At 32.2% G+C, this 12,603-nt stretch overlaps 1 protein-coding gene across 1 annotated transcript in view; it reads right to left on the bottom strand.

Annotated features, from left to right (window-relative positions):
* Positions 1-12,603, bottom strand: part of ARFGEF1 (ADP ribosylation factor guanine nucleotide exchange factor 1) — a 147,325-nt gene that overhangs the window by 33,736 nt on the left and 100,986 nt on the right. Inside the window, exons 26-29 of the mRNA XM_031946292.1 lie at positions 5,820-5,971; positions 5,502-5,674; positions 3,485-3,645; positions 2,526-2,656 (exon numbers count right to left, since the gene is read on the bottom strand). Coding sequence (XP_031802152.1) covers positions 2,526-2,656; positions 3,485-3,645; positions 5,502-5,674; positions 5,820-5,971 — 617 coding nt within the window. The remainder of the gene's footprint in view (positions 1-2,525; positions 2,657-3,484; positions 3,646-5,501; positions 5,675-5,819; positions 5,972-12,603) is intronic.

The raw sequence follows: 12,603 nt of genomic DNA, 5'->3' as shown, positions 1-12,603 counted from the left end.
TACTTAAATGTTTGTTGAAATGAATTGAATTCTTGTTTTTTTGAAAGCTTGCATACAACCTTGGCCAAATTAGTCTTGTAGGACCCTCAGTTTTCTCTTCTGTCAAGTGAAGGGGTTAGAACTCTTAAGTTCCTTTTTCTGATGCCTTGGATCTATAATAACAAAAATTAGCTTCCGTCACTGCTTCAGCTGATATTTAACCAATTTCTTCTCTATGTTTTCCTCCTGTTCCTGGATTTCCTCAAAATTCTACCTTTTTATACAAAACGCTATTTGTTTTCCTCAACCTTTTCACATTCTCATTCCCTCCCCTTCTTTTCATTTTCCTCAGCCTTTTTGCAAGGCTCCAGGAAAATATGGTCTTATGAGCTCTTACCTTTATTAGAAGCCATACTTTTTTGTTTAAGATATGGCCCAGAAATAAATTGCATTCTCAAGCATTATCTTCTTAAATATCTGATAACTTATTAAATATGCATTTTTCTGAATCCCTTACTTTCTCTTAGCAATAGTGATGAAAATACTACTTTGATCCTAATGAATTCAATTCCTTGTCTAATGTTTGTTTCATAATCAAAACTTTCTAGAATTCTTCTAAAGTACAATTTGTGCTCTCCTAAATTGCCAGAAGTGGGTACAAGTCATCATACTTGGCAAGTCTTAGAAGGTTCTCTGTCACTTCCTCAATACTTTCCTTGAATGATAGCAGGTTTCTCCACTGTTGTCTTCTCAGTAAAGAGTCACTAATCACTACTCGCTTTTTCTTCTCATCCTTACTGGAAGATCTCTTACTGTGGATCCAGAGCATCACTTCTTGGAGGACAAGTAGTTTCTTCCTCCTAACAGAATCCAGCCCTTTCTTCTTTAGGAAGAGTCTGATAATTTTCACTTAGTTCCAAGTATTTGGTGGTCATCTTTCCTTTCTCCTGTGTCACATTCTTGTACTTCTCCAATCTCCTGACAAAGCAAGATATCCTTCTGCTTCCTCAAATCCTTTTTTACTCTTTGTTTTCAAACTAAAGCCCCTCCTTCCTTTTTCTTAATGACCTGGAAATTAGGGGAGGGGAACTCCTTTAAACTCTTTTACCTGTCTCTTCTAAGAGAGAGACTAGCCTGCACTACTTGATCAGACCAGAAAATAAACATTGCTCACTCTCAAAGTTAATAGGACAATTCTTCCTATTCTCCATACTTTTGGAAACAAAATCTTTAACGTTTTTGCAGTTCTTACTGGTCCTTTGGCTAATTCTATTTGATATCTCTCTCATTTTCTCATCTTGTCACCCTCTTCATGGCCACCTATAATTTCTTTCTCTTCCTCTTCCTGAAACATTCTGCTTTCCATTAATATTTATAAATACACACCAATAACCAGAAATGACCTTTTCCCTCCTCTGACCTACCATATTACTTACTATTTTTATTATTTGTACTCTTTATTGTTTTTCAGGATAACTATCTAACCAAGTATAAGTTCCTTATATTTTTGTAGTCTCTTTTCTAGCATGTTGCCCTGGGTATAGGAGATTATGTATATAATATACATATTATATATGTATATATAAACACACACACACACACACACATACATATATATATATATATATATATATATACACACACATACACATGGTACATATAATTCATTGATTATATGACTAATGTGGGAATAAATTATCAGAATTCAAGGGTTAAAAAGGAACCTTAGAAATCAGTTAATCCAAACCCATTATTTTACAGAGGGCACTGAGATGTAGAATTAACAACTAATTACTTACAGATTCTTTAAGAAAAATATATTTAAATAATTACATAAATTACACATTTGATTAAAAAGTTAAATATAACATTTCTGAAATCAAAAAATAAAAATAGCATGCATGGAAATAAGTAATAAATCAAATTCCATATTTTATATTTACACAAATATTATTACCCTTGTTCCTGGCCAAATGTATTGGAATCATTCTCAGATAACAATATCTATCATTTTGAATTTCATTTTATTTCCCCATCTACTGACAAAATTTCTATTAAAGACAAATTTCTGGCATACAAATGGACAATTGAGGAGATTTACAAAAGAAATTTGAATGGTTTAGTGTTTCATGAGTTCTCTTATGTTAATAATTATACTATAAACTCTCCACGGGCAGAAGCTGTGCCTTATGGAGTCCTTTTTATCTTCTAACTTCAGTGTCTTCTAAAGTGCCAGGTACAATATAGTGCACTTAATACCTACTGATTCAATATTATTAGCATTCTAAATTTTGCTGCTTCAATTTAATAGCCAAGAAAGCTTTTTCAAATTTTGAAAAAAATAACTTGAAGTGGGTTATAATTGTCAGCTGTCAGAGTTTTAAATTGAATGAAAGAATAAAAATGAGAGTAAATCAGTAAATCAAAAATGAATTTTCATGTCTAGACAAATCGAGGTTAAGCTTTTACTTATTGTACTAGGGAAAATGGAAAAAAACATGTAAAATAAATCCTTCTAAGTTTTAATTACAAATACTGATTGTTACCTGGTTCTTACATCTAATTTGCATCTATTGATGATACATGATAACTCAAAGAGAATTGGGAACCATCCTCTCACCCACACCCTGTCTTCAGGAGCCACATTCATGTCATCACTTGTATATTCCTTGAAAGCCTTTAAGAAACAAAACAAAATATATGAAAATCAATTAAAATATTTCAATGCTCCCAACGTTAGTATTTCTTGGTTCTGAAAAAGAATCTGCAAAAAATGTTATAAATCAATATGCTATTCAAAAGTAACATTTGTTTAAAACAAAAGTGGGAGAATAAAGCCATCTAGTGGAGAAGAAAGAGCTCTTCATGAAAAAAAAGTAGATTTTCAGGTCAACAGAAATGTAACTCATTTGTATGGCATTTTACACATCTGAAAAATGAGGATCATTCTATTACCTTGACAGGGGGAATTATCATATTTAAATTACATAATAAACATGAAAGTTCTTTGAAAATTATAAAGTATTACTTAGATTTTCAAGGTATATTTAATTTTATTAAGATGTACAATAAAAATGTGTTATTTCTATATATCTTGCTGAATATCTCTTGAACTACCCTAAAATGCTGCAAAATAAAACAAAAGACCAATTTTCAAACCTAGAAAGTATTCCATTCAAATAAATCTGGGAAAAAAAATACTGTTGGATGGCAGTAAAACCTTCATTTCAATTCTTTGGTTAAAAAAGGGAGAGGCTTAAAGGATCATTGGTATTACAAAACAAAGGTGATTATGTTTGTAAAGTATTTTGCAAATCATAATATAGTTTACTTATCAAATGATTATCACTGTCATTATTATTTATGGTGTTCTTTATTCAAAGCAAACTAAATGCATTTTAATTGTCTTTTAACTTCCAAACATAATTTCAGTTCACTTTAGTCTGATAATCTGTGAAAATATCACAGATTCCAACTCAAAAATTGTCATTAAATGATACTGTACCTGCGGCCTGTCAAATACATATTTTGCACAATGGCGAATAAGACGAATTGCTTCCATACTTGTATCTGGAAAGGCTGCATTACATGCAAATTCAGACAAACATTTCACAGCATCTTGGAAAGAATCAATGGTAGCAGGAAAATGCTTTTCAAATACAATGGCTATAAAGGGGGGGAAAAAGCAATAGTAAAACATTTACAGATGCAATTTTCAAACTATGCTCCAAAACATGCATATTCTACACAACTTGTTCTTTACTTTCCTAGCATGTAGCTTGCTCTTTTATTGCAACGAAAGGTTAGCAATGATCAAAAATCTTACAGGCTGATTTTGTTGATCTTAATAAGGGTGACCAGTTCTTACACCTCGAATAAAAAACTGGCGATCAGTCTCTATGGCCCTTGAAATGCAGAAACTAGCTCTGGAAATTTGCAGTTTAATAAAGTCATAATTTAAAAGAATTAGAACATTTTCCAATGAAGGACTGGATGAACAAGGTTAAACTGAGCTGAAGAACTTTTCTGAGTAAGTTTTAAAAAATCCAGACACAAACCTAATCTGTAAATATGACAAAAACACACTAAAATATGCTAATGCAACACTGCTACAAATAACCAATCAATAAACATTTATTAAATGCCTATTATGTTGCACACCCCATACTAAATGTGGAATCATTTTTTTATTAGGATCCATTAAGAAAGGCTCATTACATATGTTTAACATGTATTGGTGATCCTGCCATCTAGGGGAGGGGGTGGGGGGAAGGAGGGGAAAAATTGGAACAAAAGGTTGGCAACTGTCAATGCTGTAAAATTACCCATGCATATAATTTGTAAATAAAAAGCTATTTAAAAAAAAGGCTCATTAAATTGTGAACTTTAATCTTACTCAGCAGTTTGAAATAAATCAAGGGAAACAGGAGAAAAATACATTCTAGCAATTATTTTTATTTTTAAAGGTATCCTGACAAAAACAACAAAAAAACCTCCTGGATTTCTACATGAATACTATTTTAAAAATTCTTGCTACATTTATAACATTTCCCTGATCTTCTGGGAAAAAAGGAAAAACATAAGAACATGATGACAAAATAAACTACCTAAAACTAATTTGGCTAGATGAGACATGTAAAATCTTAAGTATAATGATCAGGATTACTTTCCTTAATTTACTAGATAATTCTAAATAATACTGATCCTAAATTCAAATGAAAGAAAAATGAAATTATTGAGATCTAGTTAATCAGATTATATTTGCCAGCCAATTTCTAGCAATAACAACAAAAGTTTACTTTAGGGGAAAAAAATTTCAAAAAGTTTCATATTTAATGTATGATCTCAAAAGCAGGCATTAGATCTATTTTACTCAAAGATGATAAAAAAGATTGAATAAAAAAAAAAGATATATTGTTTAACCTATATTGGATTACTTGCTATCTAGGGGAGGGAAGTGAAAGGAAAGGAAGGAAAAAATTTGGAACACAAGGTTTTGCAAAGGTGAATGTCAAAAACTATCTTTGCATGTAGTTTGAAAATAAAAAGATATTAAAAAAAAAAAAAAAAAAAAAAAGAATGGTGTCTATCTCTTTTTAGCTAAAGAAAACATCGCCTACCCATACCTATGAGAGGTATATATGATGGTTCTCTTCTATGATTTTTAATATTAAGGTTGCATATGTAAAAATAGTATTATAAAAGGCAATTTCTAAAGTATCCTGCAAAACATGCCTTAAAAGAATATTTATCAAATATAATATAAGTTAGATGGCCCAGCTGGTCTAGTACACTGTAGCAATTCTTCTATTTGATGTATCTTCTTTTTTTTCAAAGTAAATAATCTAGTTAAATTACACGAAAATACACTTCGGAAAGTGATATTACCAAACTACATACAGGGAACATAAGCCTTGTGTAAGCGATTTAAACTACTAAAGCTTAAAACTGTACTGAGTCTTTTGGGATACAAGTATTTCCATGCATTAACAGTTTTCCTATAACATTAAAACAGTACTTACTGACAATATGTCCTGTTGTTTGAAATGCAAGCTCCACAATACTTTCATCCTGATCTGAGGCAGCTAGGTGAAATACTGAGAAGATGTTCTTCCAACCTGAGCGAATGTTAGCAGCTTGAGAGTTAACCATTTGTGCTATACATCGTACAACCATATCCCGAATGGTAGGAGACCTAAAAGATAAGTATAATTATTGAGATATATATTGATAAAATATTATGAAAGGAAGTCTGCTTTTAAAAATGCTGTAACAAATTAGCAAATAATATGGTGGTGTTTTTTTTTTTTAATTTCTCTGGAATGGTTGATTATAATTACCTATTTCTCTTCATTATATGTTCAAATGGTCTTAAGAAATCCTTCTGGAATCGAAAATTTGCAAGCTCTCCCTTCTCTAAGAATTTCATTGATAATTGCCTCAAGGAGTCTACTGCAAAAATAGCTACATCTTCATTGGGATTGCAGCCAACCTGTTATAACAAAATCAATATGAAGCATTAACATTAATACTGAAAGTTAATTTTGTGGATACTTTGCCCAATATAATTTGGAAATAATTTTTTAAAATACTAGAAAGAAATACTAGAACAAACACTTCTTCTAGAAGTCTATTACTGTCCAATAGGAACAGTATGATTTTGAAGACAATTATTTGAAATCTTACTTAAGACTAAATAATAAAAACTATTTATTATGATATTTCACAGCAGAAATTCAATAATTAACAAACATGAGTTTTATACAAAGGCCAAACAATTATAAAGAAGAGCTACTAAGATGTAAGATGCTTCAATAGATCTTTGTGTATTTTTACAACTGGTATAGATTGTAAAAACTTATGTTATTATATCATACTTATCTTTACATAAGTCTTTCATAAAAGGTCCACCTAATACACTTTTATTGTGAGTACCATTATATCATGTTGGCTTGCTACATGAATGGTACTTCTTTTTTAATCATGTCAAGTCAACAAGTTAGAAAGCATTTATTAAGCACCCACTATAAACCAAGCTCTGTGCCAAATGACAGGGTCATTATTATTAGTAAGACAAAAACAATTCCTCCTCTAAGAGAGCTTACAATTTAATAAGGAAATAATATGTAAACAAATACATATTGTTTGTACATACAAATATCTAGGTAAAAGACAGCATTATCATTTCAAGTAATTTGTTTATTTATAAGATTTTAAAATATACCAATCACATTAGCTGCAAAAGAAATAATTGTTTCCTCTTTGCCAATGCTTACTTAAGTCCATGTTAATTTATTTATTTTTCTTGTTTTACTGCTATTTTTTTTTTTTTTTTTGCATTTTCATTACTATATCAAATAGCAGGGATGATAATGAACACTACTTTGCCCTTAAAAGAAAGAAAAGAAACGTATGCTTCACCACATGTCTGGCTCTTTGTTTTAGATACTGTTTATCATATTATGAAAAGGTCCATTTGTTCCTATACTTTCCTATGTTGTTTTAAAAAAACAAAAAACTAAATAGTAATAGGTGTTAAATTTTGTTGTCTTTTCTGAATCTAACAATATAATCATATGATTTTTCTTCTTGTTGTTAGTATGGTTTTCATCATACTGAATAAATTCAGTATTATTTATTCTTCAGTAAAAATCCAACTTGTTCAAGACGTATAATCTTTTAAAAAATAGGTTCTTTGTAATATTTTTGCATCAATATTCATTAGGGATATTATACCTTGCTTATCTGTTCTATCCCTTCCTGGTTTACACATTAAAGCTGCATTTCTATTAAAGAAAGTTTAGAAAGAGAGCCTTTTCTGTTTTTATATATCACTGATATAATATTGCAATTAACAATTCTTTGAATATTTTATTGAATTAACTTATAAACCAATCTGGTCTTAAGTTTTTCTTCCTTCTGTGGGGGTTCATTTGTGGCTTATTTAACTTCTTTATTTGATATTGGGTTATATATGCAATGTAGTTTTTCTGCTAACCTAACTACATGTAATATTCTACATGCTTAAGATTAGTATCTTCCTACACCCCTCTGAAATCTACTTCTCCTTTTTCTTTATTTTATATGTTCAGCCATCCTTAATCCACTTCAGACAAAAGCAAGATATATGTGATGCCTGTTATTTCATAGCCATTATTTTTTGTTTGGCTCATTCAAATTTACAGTGATTTCAATTTTTTGCTAAATTATTAATTCTCCTTGCTGTTCAACATTTTCTCTAGAGATGGCATTTTCTTTATCATTATGATTTATTGTTTTTTGCTTCATTGCCCCCTCTCCCCTCCAAGAACTCTTATTTTGGGGTCTAGGGCATCTTATCTCTGAGGCTCTACTTGGACTTGATGTGGTTTTTCTCTTTTTCTGAGTTTACGACTTGGGTTTTTCCTCAACTATGTGATTTCTTCATTGTGCTCAGCATTTTCTTGGGTTCATGACATCTTTAGGAGCAGTTTCTGGATTTGTAGTTTGGTAAGGCTCTATTCCTTCTCATTTTTGCATGGGGTAGGCAGGCCCTGTTTAGTTCTGAATGGAGTAGCTATGACTAAGCCCTACCTCTTTCAGTAATTACAGTTGCCTTTCTTTTGGTAAAAGAGAGAAGTCAAGTCTCTTTTGTGATTTTTTTTCTTTTCTTTTCAAATCTTCTACTCTTTGAGGTGTCTTTAAAATTAAGCTGCTACAACCACAGGTTTCTTCTGCATTTACTGAGATTTGTCCATACTGCCTTACTTCACATTTTTAGGTAGCACTGCCACACTTTTTAACATATGCCTTGAGATGGTAAAATCCAAATATAGCTACAGTGCTATCACTGATGAAATGGGTCATAGAAATGCCACCATGTCTGTCCCATTTTAACAGATATTTGTTGTCTTCTCGACAGGTTTATCTGTATATGCTCTTCAGATGATGTCAGCTAAATCACACTCTACAGAACCATTTTTTCCTTATCTGATTATCACTTTAAAAAAAATGTGATATTGCTTTTTATCACTCATCCACCTCCACTGTGATTTTTTGTCAGTGAAGTTTGTATTCTAAAATTCCTTGAGCTACCATGTCTTTTCATGAAATAAGGCAAACAGAAGGTAAGCCTGGGGAATAAGGCAATTCATGGCTTAGTGTCTTCTTCTCACTGCAGTGATTCCTTCCATTACAAAGTTGGAAGCAGCAAAAAAGACAACTTAGGCTCATTGAAAACTCACAAAAGTGGGGCACAGCTAGTTGGTATGATGATAGAGCATCAGCCCTGAAGGAAGACCTAAGTTCAAATCTGGCCTCAGACACAATACTTCTTGACTATGTGACCCTGGACAAGTCACTTATAACCCTAATTGTCTCAGCAAAAAAACCAACAACAAACAAAACAAAACTCACAAAAGTTACAGAGCTATCCAAAAGTGGAATGGGCTGTTAAGAGAGGTGGTGGATTCCCCTACCTTATAACTGCTTCTAAAGTATATTAATGAGGGTAACCTACTTTATTTTTTTATTTTTATTTAATAGCCTTTTATTTACAGGTTATATGTATGGGTAACTTTACAGCATTAACAATTGCCAAACTTCTTGTTCCAATTTTTCACCCCCCCCAGATGGCAGGATGACCAGTAGATGGTAACCCACTTTAGTATATGGTGCCCTAAATAGCCCTAAAGGACTGAGGTCCTTTACAATTCTCAAAGGCTTTCACTATAATACACTTTTAAAATGGTGATAATCATGAATAATCATGGATAACAATTTTACTTTTGTTCATTTTTATTTTTTTTTCTGTAATTTAACAGCTTATTTAAATATATCATGTTGCTGGAGATGAAAAGATATGATTTTTACCTTTGTTCTGTCAATGACCTGATTGCACATAGACAGTGGATTCAGAAACCACACTCATTCAGTAACAAGGTGTTTCCTGATAAAGATTTTGTTTGTTGTATTCCATTCAAATTCCATTCAAAAAGAGGTAATATATGAAAGTACTATATAAATCTTTGAGCCGTCATATCTTAATCCTAAATTTTATTTTCCAACATAGTTTTTGACATCTTTTCCTGTGACCACTTTTGCACTGAAACTGCTGAATTTCAAGGTAAAGACTGATTTATTTTGGACAATTTTTTCAAGCTCTTCATAGAATTTTTAAAAAACATCTTAATCTTCTACAACAATTCTGCTTACAATCTCCATGGGAACCACAGAGTGATGATCATTATTTTATAAAATAACAGATATTTGGTATTTAAGGATAATTAAACCAACTAAGCAAATTATCTCATTTGCTTTTTGTAAGGTGTTCCTGTCTTTTTCATTTAACTGCAACTGCATAAATTTTTACTTTATTTAAAAAGCAAGAATACTCTGGGTATACGCTAAATCCAACATCTCCAACCCGATCAGAATTCTTTTCTCCTAAATCCATCCCTTGGTTCCTTTTTTTTTTTTTTAATCCAAGGCACCACTATATTCTATCCTTCTAATCTTTCAGGTTCATTCTATTAGCAGTAACTTGAAATGCACATTCTTTCTAAGCTCACATATTGAAAAAGCTGCCACTTCCACAAATCAAATATTGTCAAATATACTTACACAAATATCCTCACTTGACCATTTCTCTCCATTCGCTCAGCCACTTACCTTTGTTCAGGCCCTCATCATCTCTCATCTAGATTAGCTTGTTTTTTCTGACCCATTTCATCCCACATAGCTACCAAATTGATTTTCCTCTAATGTAGAATTGACCAAGTCACTCTCTTGCTCAATGTACTAATGTGGCTCCTTCTTATCTCCAGGATAAAAAGTTAAACTCTCCTGTTAATCTTTTAAAGTCCTACAGAACTTGACCTAAACTACCTTTTTAGCCTTACTGGATTAGATATTAATTACTCCCTTGTCCTTTAAATCCGTGATTCAGTCAAGCTAGTTTTCTCTTTTCTTCACACACAATATTCCATTTCCTGCCTCTGAACCTTTTCACTGGCTGTTCCACACACCTGGAATGCATTTCATTCTTACCTCTGCCTAAAGGAATCCCTCTTGCTTTAAGATTCAGTTCAAATACCACCTTCTACAAGAAACCTTTCCTGTTTACTCCCCAAGATATCCTCCCTCCCAAATTACTTATGTTTAACTAATTTGTCTATGTTTTCATCTACATATCTATTAACTTTATATTTATGGAATGAAATATACTTTTTCACTTGGTGATCTGATAAGCTTCCATGGATTCAATTATCATTTTTTCAGTAATGATTCTCAAATAACCTTATCCAGCCATAACTTCTTTGCTAAACTCCAGTCTTACATCTCCAACTAGTTATTAAACACTGGATGTCCTACATATATTTTAAATCTGACATGTGCACATTTAAATTCATTATTTTCCTCTGCCTCCCCCCAAGTTGCCCTATTACTATCAGAAATAATACTATTCTCCTGGTCTCCAAGACTTCTATCACCTAGATATCACTCTGAGGTAGTTATATGAAGCAGTGGATAGAGCACTAGTCCTCGGGTCAGGAAGATCTAAGTTCAAATTTAGATTTAGACTTTTACTAGCTGTGTCATCCTGGGCAAGACATTTCCCTCCTTGCCATTTCTTGAACCAAACATTCCATCTCCCGGTTCTGGGAATTTTTACTGACTGTCTTCCATGTCTGGAATACTTTCCTTCATCTCTGTACCCTGGCTTCCTTAGTTTCTTTTAAGTCCTAGCTCAAAATATCATTTCCCGGAAGAAACTATTCCCAATAATGCTTAATTCTAGTGCCTTTCCTCTACAGACCATTTTCTATTAATCCTGAACAGAGCTTTTTGGTACATTTTGCTCATAGGTTGTTTCCCTCATTATACTATGAGCTCCTTGAGGTAAGGAATGCCTTCTACCTTTCTCTGTATCCCTACTGCTTAGCACACAGTACCTGGAACATACTAGGCATTAATAAATGTTTATTGACTGGAATGTAAACTAACTTAAAGAAATGATTTTTACTTTTTGTACTTGTCTTCTCAAGTACTAACTTCACAGTGTGTATTAGATAATAGAGTGATTTATAAATACTCACTGATTGACTGATGGCATTTAAAGTTCTCAATTTTATACCAATTTATCTTTCAATTTGAGTGTAATTCGCACTGAATATCACCTCCCTTCCCATTCTGCAATTCTGTCAAACTATCCTTCTATTTTTCACACATGGCATTCTACTTCCCCATCTCCACATTGCACTAGTATTCTAATGGAGAAAACAACATGTATGTATAAAAATTATACAACAAACAGGCATATATCACTGTCTTGCATCCATTCCAAGAATGTATTTCTTTCACACCTCTACTTCACAAGAATTTTCTTTTAAGAAACAGTTCAAGCACACCTTTTACATAAATTCTTTCCTAATTCCTCATTAACATTAATATTCATACCAACATTAACATTTTTTTTGTCTCTTGCTGTTCAATTGCTCTCAGTCATGACCAACTCTTTGTGACCCCTTTTAGCAAAGATACTGAAGCAGTTTTGAAATGTTTTTCTCTAGCTCATTTTACAGATGAAAAAACTGAAATAAACAGGTTAAATGACTTGACCAGAGTCACATGCTACTGAGTATCCAAGGCTAGATTTAAACAATGGAAGATGAGTCATCTACTGTTGGAACTCTATCCACTGTACCATCTAATTGCCATTTTTGCAATTTTCTCCTCCCCTATTAAGAATTCCTGCCTATTGAGAGCAGGAATTGGTTCATTCTTTGTATTCACATCCCTAGTATCTAGCATAATATGCTTGGCATCCAGTAGGTGCTTAATTAACATTTGCTAATTGAATGGCCAACGAATATAGATATGGTTCATTTCTTTGTTGGTCCATGAATAAATACTGAATACTGAGTGACAACAGTTAGTGTTCATGGAAGATGTAAAAGCTATTTTATTATTAGCATCTTCTGGCCCATTTTCTGCCACTGTCACCACATAATAGGATTACAAATGTAAAGCTGGTAAGAATCTCAGAAACCCTCTACTACCATGAATTCATTTTTGAATTAGAAAAAAAAAAAAAATTGAAACCCAGGAAGATTATATGACTAGAAGTAAAAGCCCACAGAACCA

This window comes from Sarcophilus harrisii, chromosome 1 (assembly GCF_902635505.1).
Source record: "Sarcophilus harrisii chromosome 1, mSarHar1.11, whole genome shotgun sequence".
Lineage (NCBI taxonomy): Eukaryota > Metazoa > Chordata > Mammalia > Dasyuromorphia > Dasyuridae > Sarcophilus > Sarcophilus harrisii.
Note: the sequence above shows the minus strand (reverse complement) of the source record. Positions and strands in the feature narration are given on the sequence as shown.